The sequence below is a fragment of the Hypanus sabinus genome, chromosome X1 (genome assembly GCF_030144855.1).
Source record: "Hypanus sabinus isolate sHypSab1 chromosome X1, sHypSab1.hap1, whole genome shotgun sequence".
Classification (NCBI taxonomy): domain Eukaryota; kingdom Metazoa; phylum Chordata; class Chondrichthyes; order Myliobatiformes; family Dasyatidae; genus Hypanus; species Hypanus sabinus.
Window position 1 is genome coordinate 29,872,883 of NC_082738.1, and position 18,859 is coordinate 29,891,741.

The following is an 18,859-nucleotide window of genomic DNA, read 5'->3' on the forward strand; positions in this document are numbered from 1 at the left end:
CCCAGGAATGAAAGGCTTTACATATGAGGAGCATTTGATGGCTCTGGACCCATATTCATTGGAGTTTATAAGAAAGAGGGAGGATTTCATTAAGTGTCAAAAGGCCTCAGAGAGGATGTTTCCTATGGTGAAGAAGTCTAGGGCCACAGATTTACATTTGTGAAATTCACTGGAACAGGCAGCTGTGGATGCCAAGTCATTGCTTAAGTTGGAAGCAGATGGGCCTTCACTAATCAGAGAATGAAAGGTAATGGGGAGAAGACAGGAGAATGGGGTTGAGAGGGAAATGGATCAGCCATGATCAAATGGTGGACTAGATTCGATGGGCCAAATGGCCTAATTCTGTTCCTATCTCTTATAGTCAGCACAGATATTGTACTGTTCCATGATCTACGGTCTTCTCCACCCGCCACTCATACAGAGACATCACACACCACATGTTTGTCTAAAATTCTCGTATTTATTTTGTGTGTGTTGTGTGCATGTGGAGAGACAGCAGTCTCTTTCTCGCTTCTATCTCTCTCTCTCTCTCTCTCACACACATACACACACACTTCTCTCTCCCTCTGTCTCACCCTTCTCACTCTCTCCACCCTCCTTGCTCTCTCCCCCTCTCCCTTTCCATGTGAAGGAGTGTCTGGGGGGGGGGGGGAGGCAGGCAGGACAGAGACTCTCTCACTCCCCCTTCATACACACATGGAGAGGTGGGGGCCAAGACAAGCAGGGGTTCTTTCTGACCAATGCATCTCTCCCCCCTTACACACACACACACACACACACACACACACACACACACACACACACACAAATTGGGGCTGTTGAACTTAGCACCTAAAATATGATATTTGTGTCCTCGGTGAAAAGATCAGGAGGGCGTCGAGTCCACGGCAGGTGGTGTGATCCCTGATTACACGCGTGTGGAGTGCTCTGTTCCGTCTCCATTCCAGCGTTGGAAGCACGCGATAAGGTGGATGGTGTGGGGAAAGGAATAGAGGAGAAGAGATGGAGCAGTTCCATCCCAAACTTAAGTATATACAGGCCAGCTATTCCAGAGGCTACCATGAGGCGGAACTCCGGGGCTGAAGCAGCGTATCCACGGAAAGGCAGCTGTCCATGTCGGGCACACCGCAGTCTGAGTCCTCGCCGGGAGCAGTGCCCTGTGGAGGAGACACCAGGATCAGTTTACAACACAGAGACAGAGACGGCCTTTGACCCAATCCATCCATGATGACCCAGATCCCCATCCAAGCCAGTTCATTTGCCAGCGTTTATCCCATATCTCTCCAGTGGTTCCCAACCTGGCATTAAAAAAGTTGGGGAACCCTGATCTAAAGCTTTTCCATTCACATCCTGTCTGAGTGCCTTTTAAATGTTAATACAGTCTGATCCTCAGAGTAGAACAGAAATGAGGAATTTCTTTAGGCAGAGGGTGGTGAATATGTCAAATTCACTGCCACAGGCGGCCATGGAGGCCAAGTCATTAGGTCTATTTAAAGCGGAAGTTGATAGGTTCTTGATTTGTCAGGGTGTCAAAGGTTATGGGGAGAAGGCAGGAGAATGGGGTTGAGAGGGAAAATAAATCAGCTAGGATGGAATGGTAAGGCAGACTCAATGGATTGAATGGCCTAATTCTGCTCCTTATGTCTCTAGCAGCTTGTTTCATATATTGACCACCCTCTGGATGAAAAAAAAGTTGCCTCTCTCGTTCCTATTGAATTTCCCATCTCTTGATTCTCCACCCTTGGGGAAAAAGACTGTGCATTCACCCTATTGATGTCCCTTATAGTTTTATACACTTCTGTCTCCCACACTCTAAGGGATAAAATTCCAACCAGCCTAACTTCTTCATAAATCTCCTTCCTCTGAACTCTTCCCAGCTTTCCTATAGTTGGGTCACCAGAGCTGAATACAGCACTGAAAATGTGACCCCTGCCCCCACAACATCTGGGCAGAGATACAGTTTAAACCCAGCAAGTGTGAGGTGACAAACACAAGAGATTCTGCAGATGCAGGAAATGCAGAGTAACACATAAAATGTTGACAGAACTCAGCATCGGTGGAGGCAGTTGACGCTTTGAGCTGAGACCCTTCATCAAGACTGGAACTCCAAGTGTGAGGTGTTGCACTTTGGGAGGTTAAATATAAGGAGAGAAGTTACAATTCATAGCAGGATCCTTAACAGCACTGATGTACAGAGGGATTTTGAACTCCAAGTCCACAGCTCCCTGAAAGTGACCACATAGACAGGTGCACAGCACACTTGCCTTCATTGGTCAGGGCGTTGAACTTGGAGGAAATGGGACATTACATTGCAGTTGTACAAGATGTGAGTGAGGCCGCACTAGGAGTATTGTTTTGATCACCCGGTAATAGAAAAGGTCTTAAGTGGAAAGAGTGCAGAGGAGATTCACAGGATGTTGCTGAGAAACGAGGGACTGAGTAATGGAAAGAGGTTGGGACTTTATTCCTTGGAGCATAAGAGATTGAGAGGGGGTAGATTTAATGGGAACCTGAGGGCAACCTTTTCACCAGGCTATAAGGAGAGGTTGGACAAACTTGGGTTGTTTTCTGCAGTGGTAAAGGCTGAAGGAAGATCTGATAGAGGTTTATAAGATTTTGAGAGCCATAGGTAAGGTAGACATACATTTCCCCAGCAGGTACATTGACAACATTTAAAAGAGACTTGGACAGATATATAGAGGATTATGGGTGAATCATGAGAAATGGGATTAACAGTTGGGAATCTGGGTTGACGTGGAGCTGAAGGGCCTGTTCCCATGCTGATTGACTCTATTAACATCTAAAAGAGGGTGTTGAATATAACAGTCCAGAAGTCCTATTGTAGATCTCTACCTCCCTCTCCTACCCTTCCCTTCATTCTTCACTCACTCCTCCCTATTCCCCTCCTTCCTCATCTCCTCACTTCCACCATCCTTTCCAGCATCCCACCCATGTACAGAAGGATCCCCTCAGTCTCTGTACCCTGGGAAGCAGGCCCCAGGACCTACCTTAGGGAGCAGGGAGCCAGGGCAGATCCGGGAACGGTCGTGGTGGAGGACAGCCCCCCTCTCAGTCAGACCGTCAGACAGAACTTCGGAGCCCAGGGAGTGGGGCTCATCTGATCTCTCCCCTCCTCTCTCCTCTGTGTGGGTGCCAGGCAGTTCAGGGGAGAGTTCACTGCTGTTTCCCTCGTCTGAGACCGAACCATTCTCTAGGCTGCAGGTGGAGAGGGAGGGGCAGGCACTGAGGTCGTGCTGGAGTCTGTGGGGTGGGGTCATGAGGGAGAAAGTGAGTGGATGTTTCAATCCCCATTCCCTCCCACTTTGCCGCCATCACCCCTCACACCTCCTGATCCCCATCTACACACTCTTCCCCAACCCACAATCTCCTCCCTCCTTCACCACCATCACTCCTCCTCACAGCCGCCATTCCCCCTTCCTCCACACTCCATCCCTCTCACAGACCACTCCCTTGCATCTTCCCACACACAATCCCCCAACACACACACACAGCAGCCAGTGTTAGAGATCTCCCCCCTCACCAAAAACACAGGGTGACTTCTCACCTCTGTCTCCGTGGAAACTCCATCTCGCTGTCAACCTCTCCTTCCTCTTCCTCAGACGAGCAGAGTCTCTGCCAGAAGTGGGAGTGGTAAAGTGAGAGATATTCTTCATTGCTGCCTCGACCTCTAACATCTGATACAATCCTACATCACCACCCACCCTAACGTGTCTGGGGATAACCAGAGGGGGTCACAGAGACAGGGAGGGTACATATCCCTCCCTCCCACATCACCACCATCCCTCTATCCCTCCCCAACCATCCCCTTTCCATGCCTCAAAATTCCCCTTCCCCTCCTCTTCCCATTCCCACTCCCCCTCCCCCTGCCTCTTTCCTCCCTCACCCACTCCCATTTACCTGTTTCCTTGATGTTGGGTCCTCGCCCCGGCCTGGCCCCTGGGTCTCGCTGCATCTGCCAGTGCCAGTAGGTTCCTGCCTCAGGCCTCCGTTGTCTCCCCCTCTCTCCACAGCATCAGGGCTACCTTCCATGTGCCCCTCCAGCTCTGTGGCCTGGTTCCTCGGTGCGGTCCCTCTACCCATGGCCTGGACCCCCTCCTTGGCTTCGGATCTGGAGCTCGGCTGTGGACCCAGGCCCTGGAGCCTACCACAGGCCTCAGGGCCCAAGGCCCCCCACAACAAGTCAGGGCTGGAGGAGTGCAAGGACCCAGGGAGGAGGCGCTGAGTGGGAGCCCTTGGGCATGGTGCAGGGGGAGGGGACAGTTTGGAGGAGCAGGGGCAGGACGAAACCCCCAGGCCTCCACAGAGTTCAGCCTCCCCGCGGCTGCCTTTGGTTGCCCCCCTCCGGCAGCGAGAGCGGGGCCTGGGCCGGGTCCGGCCCCTACCTGGGGAGCCCCCCTCTCCCCCATCCACCCTACCAGCTACAGACCCCCCTGCCCTTCTCCAGCGGACCTCCGGCTTCGGCAGTGTGACCTCCGACCTCAGCAGGTCTGGCCTGAAACAGAGCAGAGAGCAAGAAGGTGTTAGGGTCAGACTCAAAGACTTGCTGGGGTCAAAGTTCAGGTGGGGTTAAAGTCAGGTGGTCCCAATCTCTTAGCAGAGTAGGAGTGATAGATAAAGTCAAGGGTCCCAGTCTGAGGTTGGGACTATAATGGAGGGGGCAAAGGTCAGGATCAGAGAGCCTGGTCTTTTAATGGGTGAAGGGTCCAAATGTGTAAGTGTCACATCAGAAGTCAGGGGATTCTGGCCTCCAGTGGGGAAGGAAGGGAGTGTTAGGGCCAAAGATCAAGGTTGGAAGTCCAGCCTAAAATGGAAAGTAAGAGAGTCAGGGTCAAGTTCAGAAGGTTAGGCCTACAGCAACAGGGTGAAGGTCAGGATTGGAGTTGAGTTTGGGTCAAAGCCCGTCCTGGGGGAGGGAGGTATAATGAGCTTTGTCCCCTACATCCGTGCCCCAACCCCCTCCTGAACCTTGACCAGTTGTAACCCCTTTTTTCCTTCATAACCGCAACCCCCTCACTCCAACCTGTTGACCTTCTACTGTGAATCCTGAACCTCTGATTCCCCAACCATGCCTTCTGGGTGATGATCTTTGCTGTGACCCCTGAACCTTCCTCCAGCCCAATGACTCCCCCCCCCCCCCCCCAAGCCATGCCCCTTGACACACCGAACCCAACGCCTGTGACCTGACATCTTTTGACCCTGAACCTGCTGATGTACCTTGACCTCCTATCCCATTGGCCCCTTGCTACGACCCTTGATCCCTGCCCTGCTGAGTTCAGTGCACTAACCTCTTGCTGTGCGTCAGGTGATGTTTCAGCAGAAGTTTATCAACAGAATTGGTCGGGCGGAGGTGGGGTGGACAGAAAACCTTGGGGTGCGTCTGGTCCAGAGCTTCCTCTCTCCTAAGGAAGGGGAGAGGGAAAGAACTTTAATGTGGTGCTGGAGGGTTGTGGACGGAGAGAAGGGGAAGACGACATGGAATTATGGCATGGAAGCCATTAGTGAGACTCGGCTGCAGAAGTAGTTGGACAGGCAGCTCAATGTTCCAGGGTTCCATCAGCTTAGAGGGGGAGGCATTAAAGTGGTAGGGGTTGTATTATTAGATAAAGATTTGTGTCAAATCAAACCAATGAGGATTGAGCTGATGTCATCATGTTTCCAGCTCCAAAACAGCTTACCCACAACTGACTAACCCTGAATTGTATGTCCTTGGAATGTTGGAGGAAACCGGAGCACCCAGAAGAAAATCTCATGGCACAGTGAGAATGTACAAATTCCTTCCAGACAGTGACAGGAATCAAACTCCGATCTTAGAGTTGGCTCCTGTAAAGAGATTGCACTAACCGCTACGCTTCTGTGCCTCCCAGTCAGACTGGAGGGCTCATCTACTGAGGCATAATGAGTGGAACTGAGGAATGAAAAAGGGATGACCACACTAATGGGATTATATTACAGACCAGCCAACAGTCCACAGGATTTACAGGAGCAAATTTGTAGAGAAATAGCAGACAGATGTAAGAAAAATAAAGCTTGTGATAGTAGGTAATTTTAATTTTCCACATATTGACTGGGATTCCCATATTATCAAAGGGCTAGATGGGATAGAGATTGTGAAATATGTTCAAGAGAGTTTCCTTAATCAATATACAGAGGTCCCAATGAGAGATAATGGATCTTCTAATAGAGAGTGAGACAGGACAGGTGACAGACATTTGTGCAGGGATCGCTTTGGATCCAGTGATTATAATTCCATTAGTTTGAAGGTAATTACTGAAAAGGATACATCTGGTCTACGGATTGAGGTTCTAAATTGGAGAAACACCGATTTTGATGGTATCAGAAAAGACCTGGCAAGTGGATTGGGGCAGGTTGTTGTCTGGCAGAGACGTGCTTGGTACAGTGCCAATAAAAAGTATTCACCCCCCGGGAAGTTTTCATGTTTTATTGTTTTACAACATTGAATCACAATTGATTTAATTTGGCTTTTTTGACACTGATTAATAGAAAATGACTCTTTCATGTCAAAGTGAAAACATCTCTACAAAGTGATTTAAATTAATTACAAATATAAAACAAAATAATTGATTACATAAATATTCACCCCCTTCAAGTCAGTATTTAGTAAATGCATCTTTGGTAACAATTACAGCCATGAGCCTGTGTGGATAGGTCTCTATTGACTTTGCATATCCGGACACTGCAATTTCCCCCATTCTTCTTTACAAAACTGCTCAAGCCCTGTCAGATAACATGAGGATCGTGACGGAACAGCCCTTTAAGTCCAGCCACAAATCTCCAATTGGATTGAGGTCTGGATTCTGACTTGGCCACTCCAACATTAACTTTGTTGTTTTTAAGCCATTCCTGTGCAGCTTTGGCTTTATACTTGGGGTCATTGTCTTGCTGGAAGCCAAATCTTCTCCCAAGCCACAGTTCTCTTGAAGACTGCATCAGGTTTTCCTCCAGGATTTCCCTGTATTTTGCTGCATTAATTTTACCCTCTACCTTCACAAGCCTTCCAGGGCCTGCTGCAGTGAAGCATCCCCACAGCACGATGCAGCCACCACCATGCTTCACGGTAGGGATGCTGTGTTTTTGATAATAGACAATAGGTGCAGAAGTAGACCATTCGGCCCCTCGAGTCTGCACCGCCATTCTGAGATCATGGCTGATCATTCATTATCAATACCCAGTCCCTGCCTTGTCCCCATATCCCTTGATTCCCCTATCCATCAGATATCTATCTAGCTCCTTCTTGAAAGCAACCAGAGAATTGGCCTCCACCGTCTTCCGAGGCAGTGCATTCCACACCTCCACAACTCTCTGGGAGAAGAAGTTTTTCCTCAACTCTGTTTTAAATAACTGACCTCTTATTCTCAATCCATGCCCTCTGGTACTGGACTCTCCCAACATCTGGAACATATTTCCTGCCTCAATCCTTTCAAATCTTTTAATTATCTTAAACATTTCAATCAGATCCCCTCTCAATCTCCTCAATTCCAGTGTGTACAAGCCCAATCTCTCCAATCTCTCTGCGTAAGACAGCCCTGCCATCCCAGGAATCAACCTAGTGAATCTACGCTGCACTTCCTCAATTGCCAGAATGTCCTTCCTTAAACCTGGAGACTAAAACTGTACACAATATTCCAGGTGTGGTCTCACCAGGGTCCTGTACAAATGCAAAAGGACATCCTTGCTCTTGTACTCAATTCCCCTTGTAATAAAGGCCAACATTCCATTTAATGTGTGGCACTTGGCTTATGCCAAACATAGTGTTTAGTCTGATGGCCAAAACACGCTATTTTGGTTTCATCAGACCATAGAACCTTCATCCAGCTGACTTCAGAGTCTCCCACATGCCTTCTGGCGAACTCTAGCCAAGATTTCATGTGAAATTTTTTTTCAACAGTGGCTTTCTCTTTGTCACTCTCCCATAAAGCTACAACTGGTGAAGCACCCAGGCAACAGTTGTTGTAAGCGCAGTCTCTCCCATCTCAGCCTCTATAGCTTGCAACTCCTCCAGAGTTGTCATAGGTCTCTTGGTGGCCTCCCTCACTAGTCCACTTCTTGCATGGCCACTCAGTTTTTGAGGATGGCCTGCTCTAGGCAGATTTACAGCTGTGCCATATTTTTTCCATTTCTTAACAATTGACTTAACTGTACTGCCAAGGAAATTTCCTTGTATTCATCTCCTGTGCTTTACAATAACCTTTTTGCGGAGTTGCTTGGAGAGTTCTTTTGTCTTCATGGTGTAGTTTTGACTCACCAGCAGTTGGACCTTCCAGATACAGGTGTATTTTCACTATAATCAATTGAAACACCTTGATTGCACACAGTGATTTCCATTTAACTAATTATGTGACTTCTAAAACCAATTGGCTGCACAAGTGATGATTTGGTGTGTCATATTAAAGGGGGTGAATACTTATGCAATCAATTATTTTGTGTTTTATATTTGTAATTAATTTAGATCACTTTGTAGAGATCTGTTTTCACTTTAACACAAAAAAATTCTTTTTTTGATCAGTGTCAAAAAAAGCCAAATGAAATCCACTGTGATTCAATGTTGTAAAACAATAAAACATGAAAACTTCCCAAGGGGACAAATACTGTTTATAGGCACTGTAAGTGGGAGGCCTTCAAAAGTGAAATATTGAGAGTACAAAGCTTTTATGTTTCTGTCAGAATAAAAGGCAAGGCTGACAGCTTTAGGGAACCTTAGTCTGAGTGATTGTGAGACCCTGGTTTGAGAAGAAGGAGATGCATAGCAGGTGTAGGCAGCAAGTGGAAAATGAAGTATTTGAGGAATATAACAAATATAAGAGAACACTTTAAGAAAGAAATCAGGAAAGCTTAAAGAAGGCATGAGGTTGCTCTAGCAGACAAGGTGAAGGAGAATCCTAAGGGTTACTTCAGATATATTAAGAGCAAAAGGATAGCAAGGGACAAAACTGGTCCACTGGAAGATTAGAGTGATTATCTATGTGCAGAGCTGAAAGAGATGGGGGGAGACCATGTGGATTTTTTGCACCTGTATTTACTCAAGAGACAGACACAGAGTCTATAGAAGCAAGGTGAAACAATAATAAAGTCATGGACCATATACAGTTTACAGAAGAGGAGGTGCTTTTTGTCTTGAGGCAAATTAAGGTGGATAAACGCCGAGGGCCTGGCAAGATCTCCCCACAAACTTTGTGGGGGGCTAGTGCAAGAACCCTGGCACAGATATTTAAAATGTCCTTAGGCACTGACAAGGTGTCAGAGGGTTGGAGGATAGATAATGTTCTGTTGTTCAAGAAAGGCTCTAAGTGTAAGTGGGGAATTTATAGGCTGGTGAGCTTGACATCAGTAGTTGGTGAAGGCAGGGCAGTGGATATTGTCCACATGCACTTTAGTAAGGCATCTGACAAGGTCCTGAATGGGAGGCTGGTCAGGAAGGTTCAGTCACTTGGCATTCAAGGTGAGGTAGTAACTTGGATTAGTCATTGGCTTTGTGGGAGAAGCCAGAGAGTGGTAATAGATGGTTGTCTCTCTGACTGGAGGCCTGTGACTAGTGGAGTGCCACAGGGATCAGTGCTTGGCTCGTTGTTGTTTGTCATCTATATCAACAATCTGGATGATAATGTGGTTAACAGGATCGGCTAATTTGTGAATGACGCCAAGATTGGGGGTGTAGTGGACAACGAAAAAGGCTAATCAGTGGGATCTTGACCAGCTGGAAAAATGGCAGATGGAATTTAATGCAGACAAGTGCGAGGTGTTGCACTTTTGGAGGACCAACCAGGGTAGGTTTTACACAGTGAACGGTAGGGCACTGAGGAGTGTGGTAGAACAAAGGTATCTGGGAATACAGGCCCATACTTTGTTGAAAGTTGTGTCACAGGTAAATAGGGTCACATTGGCCTTCATAAATCAAAGTATTGAGTACAGGAGATGGGATGTTGTATTGAAGTTGTATAAGACGTAGATGAGAGCTAACTCGGAGTGTTGTGTGCAGGTTTAGTTACCTAACTACAGGAAAGATGTAAACAAGGTTGAAAGAGTGCAGAGAGGGGAAACATCCTCACTCAGAGGGTGCTGCAGGAGTGGAACGAGCTGTCAGTGGAAGTAGTGGATGCGGGTTCGATTTCAACAAGTATGAAAAGTTTGGATAGGTACAATGGGTGGGTGAGGACAAGGAGAGAGGAGGGGAGAGTGTTTTAGTATGGTGGCGAAGGTGAGAGGCAGAGCAGGTGGGCAAAGGGCGGTGAGTGGGTGAGAGAAAGAGCTGAAACAGCTGGGATAAAGGCGGGGGCAAGGATGGGTGGGGGTAAAATCAGAGTGGAAGATGTAAGAGAAAGAGAAATGAGGGTGATGCTTAGTGAGGGAGGAGGACAGAGACGAGGGGGAGAGGGAGTATGGGTAAATCTTCTCTGAACTTCTCCCACACGTCAACATTATTCCTTCAATAAGGAGACTGATAGTTATGGGGAGAGTTTGGCAAAGTTGAGGGATGGAGTACGTCCTAAAGATTTCCACCTTTTGAGTCAGCTTTGTTCACCATCTCCCAAATTTATTCAGCCAGTCATGACTGAGACACCCAATCCAGGGTCTATCCTGACACCAAGATACTGTATTTTTCAATGTTGCCAGGACTTTTAAATGAAATTTTTACTTCCATTATGACTCCAGTTACTGATGGAATTAAAAATAAAAGTTTTATTTTTACATTCCATATAAAATCCTGCACTCTTATTCCTAGGAGCATAGGAGACTGAGGAGTGATCTTGAGGGACATAGATAAGATGCTTTTTCCAGGGTTGGGGAATCAAGAACAAGAAGGCACATGTTTAAAAGTAAGAGGGGAGAGGTATAATAGGAACCTGAAGGCCAATGTCTTCACCCAGAGGGTGGTCTCTATATGGAATGAGCTGCCAGAGGAAGTGATTGAAACAGGTACATTAACATTTAGAAGGCAATTGGACAGGTACATGGATAGGGAAAGTTTAGAGGGATATGGGTTAAACACAGGCAAATGGGACTGGGTTAGATGGAATCTTGGTCATCATGGACCAACTAGGTCAAAAGGCCTGTTACTGTGCTCTGTAACTGTATAGTGTAATACAGTCCACATTGCTCCAGATGTGGTTTCAGCCACCCACCCATCTCAGGAATGGACACAGCATTCCCCTGGCAAGAAGATGTGTCCTCCCCGCTTGTCTCACAAGGCTTCTGCAATCAGCTCCCATCACAGGGGCAGTCCCACTGCCTGTGTGGGACTCCCTGGATGTGGGAGAGCTTGGCTCATCCAGGAGGGATGGGGCACCCAGCCAGATGTCCCAAGAATACTCCATCCTAGCAAAGGATGGGATTTGGCCCCAGGAACCACCACGTTACCCGCTTCCCCACTCAAACTCTGACCTGAGTAACTCCCTCTCCTTCAGCTCCAGTTGCAACATGACGGCGTTGAGCTCCATATAGAGATTGTTGGCTCGTTCCAGCTTCCGCTCATAGTGTTCACGGATGTCCAGGGCATGTCTGCAGATTGGGAAAAGAGGGGAGAGGTGATCAGAGATGGAAACACTGTGCCATATAAGCACCCACTCACATAAAAACCCTGAACACATCACCCCATGTTGTACTGTGTACTGCATCTGCCCTGGATTATGCTGCATAATGTGTAACACGGTCACCCCCTCCACCCCCCTCTATGTCTAGCATCTGGCCCCTGGCCTGTGTCGTACTATGTAACGTGTCACCCACTCCCCCCTCCCCGTGTCAGGCTGAAACCTGAGGATCCACCTGAGCTCTTCGCGCCTCCTGCGCACCAGTTCCTCATCCAGCCGGTGGAGGCACGTCCCCTCGGTCTTGATCTTTTCAAAATGCTGCTTCACCTCCTGTCGCCACTCGGCCTGGGGACAGGGAGGGGTGGGGGCAGAGGGATTAAAGATAAAAGATGAGCTCTATTTGTCACACGTACATCGAAACATACAGTGAAATGCGTACTGCGCATCAACCGCCAACACAATCCGAAGATGGTGCTGGGGGCAGTCCGCAAGTGTCGGCATGTTTCTGGTGCCAACAAAGAATGCCCACAACTCACTAACCTAACCCGTATGATTTGGGAATGTGGGAGGAAACCAGAACGTCTGGAGGAATCCCACACGGTCACTGGGAGAGCGTACAAACTCTACAGATAGTAGAGGGAACTGAACCCGGGTCCCTGGCGCTGTAAAGCGGTACGATAACCGTAACGTCCTCTTCTCCTCCCTCCATCTCTCTCCTTCCCTCCTACGCCCTGTACCTGGGACTGGAAATAGGTCTCCTGCGGGGTGCCCAACACGTCAGCCGAAGCGATGTCGAGGTGAAGGAGGATCTGGCGGAAGGAGGGTCGATTCCTCGGCTTCCCATTCCTGCAGTGGCAAGGAGGGAGGGTTCAGTGGAGTGGAGGGCAGATTTAAAGAGAAGGGGTCGAAAGGGGAAGAGTGGGATCGGGGTGGTTACTGCAGGTAGGGGGCGGGGCGGTGAGGAGGGACGAGAATGGGTCGGTGGGAAGGGAGGAGGGTGGGATGGTGAAGGGGAAGGAGGGAGGGTAGGGTGGTGAGGAGGGAGGAGAGCAGTATGATGAGGCAGCATCACACCGAGAGATGAGACTCACCAGCACTGCGTCAGGAGCAGTTTGAATCCATCAGGACAGCCCGTGGGGACAGGAAGGTGGAGACTGTTGCTGCCAACACCCCAAATGATGGCAGATGAATCAACGTCCTTGTAGGGGATCTCCCCCGTCAGTAACTCCCACAGAACCACACCAAAAGACCTGCGGACAATGAGGTCCATCACACCAACAACAAATAAATCTCCCTATCCCTGTGTCAGACCCATACTGGGAGCACCATGCACAGTTCCCTTCTCTCTATCCCTGAGTCAGACCCACACCGGAACACTGTGCACAGTTCCTGTCTCCCTATCTCTGAGTCAGACCCACATGGGGACACCGTGCACAGTTCCTGTCTCCCTATCCTCAGATCAGACCCACACTGGGAACACCGTGCACATTTCTCAATGTCATAGAAAAGAAAAGGGAGGAGGTCCTGAAGGGAGAATATTGGGAGCTAGGTAGGAAGCTGAAAAACAGAACCTCAAGTGTAGTCATCTCTGGATTACTGTCTGTGCCATGCACCAGTGAGGGTAAGAAAAGGACAATTTGGTAAATGAATGTGTGGCTGAGGAACTGGTGCAAGGGGCAGGGCTTCAGATTTCTGGATCATTGGGATCTCTTCTGGGGAAGATATGACCCTGTACAAAAAAGATGGGTTCTCAAGTACTTGAGGGGGACCAATACCCTTGAAGGCAGGTTTACTAGAGCTGTAGGGGAAGGTTTGAACTGGTTTGGTAGGTGGATGGGGACCAGAGTGATAAGTCAGTGGTTGGGGCAGTTGGTCTATAGGCAGATGCAGCCTGTAGAGAGACTTTGAGGAAGGATAGAAAGTTAGCAGGGCAAAACAGTAGTCAATTGGGATGGTTTGGTGCGTCTATTTTAATGCAAGAATTATCATGGGCTTAGAGCACGGGTCAGTACATGGAGCACAATAGAAACTTGTCTGTACAAGGGCAGGAAAAGCTGCTAGATCTTCTGGGGTTTAGATGTTTCCAAAGGGACAGGGAGGGAGGTGAAAGAGATGGGGGAGTGCCGTTGCTAATCTATAATACTATGTATTCCAATATCACAGATGCAGAAAGGGAAGACATCCTGGAGGAATTGTCTACTGTACTAGGTCAGTGTGAGTGGAAGTCAGGAACAGGAAGGAACAATCACTCTGTTGGGAGTATTCCATAGACATCCCAATAGCAAGAGAGATACTGAGGAGCAGATAAGGAGGCAGATTTTGGAAACATGCAGAAGTAACAGGGTTGTTGTCATGGGGGACTTCAACCTCCCTATTATTGATTGGTACTGTACATCCTTGGTGCAAAAGGTTCAGCTGGGGCAGAATTTGCCCCATTTCTGACACAATATATGAACAGGGGACTATAGAAGAGGCCATTCTAGATCTGGTGCTAGGTTCACACTGGGAGCACCATGCAATTTCAGTTTGCCTCCTCCATCGCACCACCCCACCCCCCCCCCCCCCCCCCAACCTCCACCGTCAGTGACCCTGGTACAGGTTGATAAGACTTTTCTCCAATTATCTCCCTTCTCTGGTGACCTCTGCTCCATCAGATTCTGCACAAGCGACCTCCCATCCACAGTGACCCCATTGCCTTCCCCTCTCTGGCATTCGCCACTCACCAGATATCCACCTTCTCTGATACTGGCTCGTTGCGAATCACCTCCGGAGCCATCCAGGCCACAGTGCCGGCAAATGACATCTTGGTGCTCTTGTCACTCAGCTCTTTGGAAGTTCCAAAGTCAGAAATCTTCACCACGTCGTCAGAGGTGATCAGCATGCTGTGGCAAAGTGGGCAGGGTTAGTAATGGGGTCAGTAACAGGGACTGTTACGAGGCCCCTAACGGGGTTTGTAATGAGAACTGTAACAAAATCTGCAAACAGGCTCTGTAATGCTAGGGGAAATTGGGTCAGTAAGTAATGAGGGACAGTAACTGGGATGAAGAGGGTCAGTGACAAGTACAGTATTGGGAATGGGGCACAAAACACTTCACTACTCTCCTGATCCCCCTCACTCATCCCTTGGACGCTTCTTGGGAACAATCCCCCAACCATCTCTCCCTAACCCCAGGCATTTGTCTGTCCCTGTTGATGTTTACATCTCCCCCCACCACCCTTCTTCCCTGTGTCTGTCCATGGGAACTTCCCTCCACCCTCCCGCCTCTCAGTCTGTCCCTGTAAATCATCCTCCCTACCCTCCTGTCCCTCAGTCCAATTGTAGGGACCATCTGCCCACCCCAACATTGTGCCTGATCCTGGTTCCTGGTAACCATCCAACCCCACCCTTCAGTCCCCAGAAACTTTCTCCTCTCCCCTAACCTCCCTCTCCCCCCCCCCCCCTTGCCCCACCTACTTGGGTGACTTGAGGTCTCGGTGGATGATCTTGTGGAGGTGCAGATAGTTCATGCCTCCAGCGATCCCCATTGACCAGTCGACCAAAAGGGAGGGGGCGACCTTCCTGCCTGCCCTCAGCACCTCGTAGAGCTGCCCCTGTGCACAGTACTCCATGATGATGCAGTAACAGGGAGCCTGAGTGCACACACCCCTGCGATAGAGATGAAGGGGGAACAGTCAGTGTGTGCGCGAGAGACAGAGAGAACCGTGCATGTTATTGAGAGGGGGGGGGGAGTGTGCAGAAGAGAGGAGAGGGCGCCCATGCAACAGAGGGAGAGGGGAGAAGAGAGAGTGGGGCGACACAGAGGGAGGAGAGAAGGTTACGTTGAACGCACTTGAAGGTGATGATGTTGGGATGCTTAAGCTTGCGGAGATGTTTGATCTCCGTCTCCTTCCGGTCTCGGACCTTCTTCACGGCGACCTCTTCTCCGCGGAAGCGTCCCAGGAAGACAGCTCCCTGTGCCCCGCTCCCCACCCACTGCAGCTCCGAGATCTCTTCGAAGGGAACTTCCCAGCATTCTGCTGACATGAAGCAATTGGTTACTGCAGGTGGGAGAAAGGGGGGGGTGAGAATGAGGGGGCAGAGAGAGTGGGGGATGGGGAGAGAGAGAGAGTAGAGTGTTGGGGAGACAAAAATCAGGGGAGAATAGAAAGCAGAGGAGTGACATTTTGTGCGTCACAGTTCCTGAGGAGACACCGGATTGCGTAGAAGGAGAGAGAGTTTAAAAGAAGTGAGCAGGGGCAGTCGGTACATTTTGCGCGCCACAGTTCCCAAGGAGACTTTGGAGTGCGTAGGCGGAGAGAGAGCTTAAAGAAAACGAACGGGTGCAATCAGCATATTTTGCGCGCCACAATTCCCAAGGAGACTTTGGATCGCGTTGAGGGAGAAAGAGTTTAAAAGAAGCCAGTGGGGGCAGTCGGCTCATTTTGCGCGCCGCAGTTCCCCAGGAGACAATGGATTGCGTAAAGGGAGAAGGAGTTTAAGTGAAGTGAGCAGGGGCAGCCAACACATTTTGCGCACCACAGTCCTGAGGAGATATCATACTGTGTAGACGGAGAGAGTGTTTAAAAAGAGCAAGCGGGGACAGTCAGCAAATCTTGTGCGCCACAGTTCCGGAAGGAGACTTTGGATTGCGTACAGGGAGAAAAGGTTTAAAAGCGAGCAGGGCCACATTTTGCATGCCGCAGTTCCCGAGGAGACAATGGATTGCACATAATTAGGCATTTGACAAGGTCTAATAAAAAGAAGTTAGGTTTAAATGGAGCGGCCATTGTGAGAGTGGGCCAGAGTTAAAGTGGGGAGTTGAGACTTTGGCTCATCAAGGCTTCAACAAGGACAGGCATAAGCCATAGTTTTTTTTCATTGCTTATTTTTTCTTTATTTCTTATTGCACATTTAGAGCAGAGGGGACGCCAGGCAGGTTACAGGAATGCTCCTCTTGCAGGATGTGGGAAAGTAGGGAAACCTCCAGTGTCTCTGATAATTACACCTGGAAGAAGTGCATCCAGCTGCAGCTTCTAACAGACTGTGCTGAGAAGTTGGAGCTGGACCTGGATGAACTGCAGATCATTCAGGAGGCTGAGGGGTTGATAAGATAGGACATACGGTGGGGGATAGGTGCACCCAAGCGTGTAAGACACAGGTAACTGGGTGACTCTCAGGAGAGGGAAAGAGAAGAGGCAGCCAGTGTCAAGTACCCCTGTGGCCATTCCCCTCAAGTAATAAGTATACTGCTTTGGATACTGTTGGGGAGGGAGTGTGGATGACCTTGCAGAGGAAAGCCATAGTGTTCAGCTCTCTGACACGGAGTCTGGCTCTGTGGCTCAGAAGGGAATGGGAGAAGAGGTGAGTCATAATGACAGGGGATTCATTGGTTAGGGGAACAATGAGGAGGTTCTTCCCAGATGGTATGTTGCCTTTCTGGTGCTAGTGTCCAGGACATCTCGGATCGAGTCCTCAGCATTCTTAAGTGGGAGGTTGAACAGCCAGAGGTCATGGTCCACCTTGGTACCAGTGAGATGGTTAGTAAGATTGAGGAGATCCTGCAAATTGAGTTCAGGGAGTTCGGTGCCAAGTTAAAGGGCAGGATCTCCAGGGTTGTGATCTTGGGATTGTTACCTTGGCCACACGCTAGTGAGGCTAAAACTAGGAAGTTTATACAGTTTAACACGTGGCTAAGGAGATGGTATAGGAGGGAGAGCTTCAGATTTTTAGATCATTGGGCTCTTTCCCAGGGAAGGTGGGACCTGTACAGAAAGGACAGTTTGCACCTGAACTGGAGAGGGACTAATATCCCAGCGGGAAGGTTTGTTAGTGCTGCACAGAAGGGTTGTTAAACCAGAGCAGAACAGATGGTGGCGTGATTGTGGAGAAAGATGTTATTAGGCCTACAGTACGTACAAGGTCAGGAATCAAGAGGTTGAGCACGGTGGGACTAATGTTCTGAGCTGCGAATATTTCAATGCAAGGAGTGTTGCAGGAAAAGAGGATGAGCTCAGGGCTTGGATCAGCACATGGAATTGTGACGTTGCAGCCATTAGTGAGGCTTGGTTGCAGACGGGGCAGGACTGGCAGCTCAGTGTCCCGGAATCCCGTTGTTTTAGATGTGACAGAGCAGGAGGGATTAAAGGGGGGCATTACTAGTCAGGGAAAACGTCACGGCAGTGTTCAATCAGGACAGACCGGAGAGCTCATCTAATGAGACTTTATGGGTAGAACTGAGGAATAAGAAAGGTATGACAACGTTAATAGGATTATATAATAGACCACCCAGTGGTCCAGGGGATTTAGAGGAACAAATTTGAAGAGGGATCGCAGGCTGTTGGAAGAAACATAAGGTTGTGATGGTAAGTGATTTTAACTTTCCACATATTGACTGGGACTGTCATTACTGTAAAATGACTGGATGGGATATAGCTTGTCAAATGTGCTCAGGAAAGTTTCTTTAATCAGTACATAGAAGTCCCAACTACAATACTAGAGAGTGCAATGCTAGATCTCCTATTAGGGAATGAGGAAGGCAAAGTGACATAAGTTTGTGTAGGGAAACACTTTTCTTCTCATGACCATAATGCCATTAGTTTCAAGTTAAATATAGGAAAGAATAGGTCCTTAGGCTGAGATTCTAAATTGGAGAAATTAACAGTATCAGAAAGGATCTGTCAAGTGTGGACCGAGATGGGTTGTTTTATGACAAAAGCATACTTGGTAAGTGAGAGGTCTTCGAAAGTGAAATTTTGAGATGCAGAATTTGTACATTCCTGTCAGAATAAAAGGCAAGGATAACAGGATTAGGGAACCTTGGTTTTCCTGAGATATGGAGGACCTGGTTAATCAAAAAAGGAAGTGTGTAGCAGGTATAGGCAGGTAGGAACAAATGAGTTGTTATGGAGTGTAAGACGTGCAAGAGCACTCTTAAGAAAGAAATCAGGAGAAGACATGAAGTTGTTCTAGCAGTCAAGGTGAAGGAGAATCCTAAGGACTTCTACAGATATATTCAGAGCAAAAGGATAGTAAGGGACAATGGATTTTTTGCATCTGTATTTACTCAGGAGGCAAACAGAGAGACTATAGAAGTGAGGCAATGCAGCAGTGAGGTTATGGACCCTATACAGATTACAGAGGAGGAGGTGTTTGCTGTCCTATTGCAAATTAATGTGGATAAGTCCCCAGGGACTGACAAGGTGTTCCCTCGGACCCTGTGGGAGGGTAGTGCAGAAGTTCCAGGGGCCCTAGCAGAGATTTTTAAAACTTGAGGTGCCAGAGGATTGGAGGATAGTTAATGTTGTTCGGCTGTTTA

At 48.6% G+C, this 18,859-nt stretch overlaps 1 protein-coding gene across 2 annotated transcripts; it reads right to left on the bottom strand.

Moving 5' to 3' along the window:
- Window positions 1–638: 638 nt before the first annotated feature.
- LOC132384741 (mitogen-activated protein kinase kinase kinase 12-like) lies at window positions 639–15,690 on the bottom strand. 2 transcript variants are annotated; one of them, XM_059956179.1, is made up of 12 exons: window positions 15,395–15,690; window positions 15,019–15,210; window positions 14,288–14,446; window positions 12,656–12,814; window positions 12,302–12,410; window positions 11,800–11,909; window positions 11,419–11,535; window positions 5,307–5,420; window positions 3,919–4,513; window positions 3,566–3,633; window positions 3,009–3,261; window positions 639–1,157 (listed from the first exon to the last, which is right to left on the bottom strand). In XM_059956179.1, exons 1-12 carry the CDS (start codon window positions 15,586–15,588, stop codon window positions 1,056–1,058), a joined length of 2,172 nt encoding a protein of 723 aa, XP_059812162.1. In that variant the 5' UTR covers window positions 15,589–15,690; the 3' UTR covers window positions 639–1,055. The 2 variants fall into 2 exon arrangements, with proteins under 2 accessions (XP_059812162.1, XP_059812163.1); XM_059956180.1 differs by lacking the exon at window positions 3,009–3,261.
- Window positions 15,691–18,859: the final 3,169 nt, after the last annotated feature.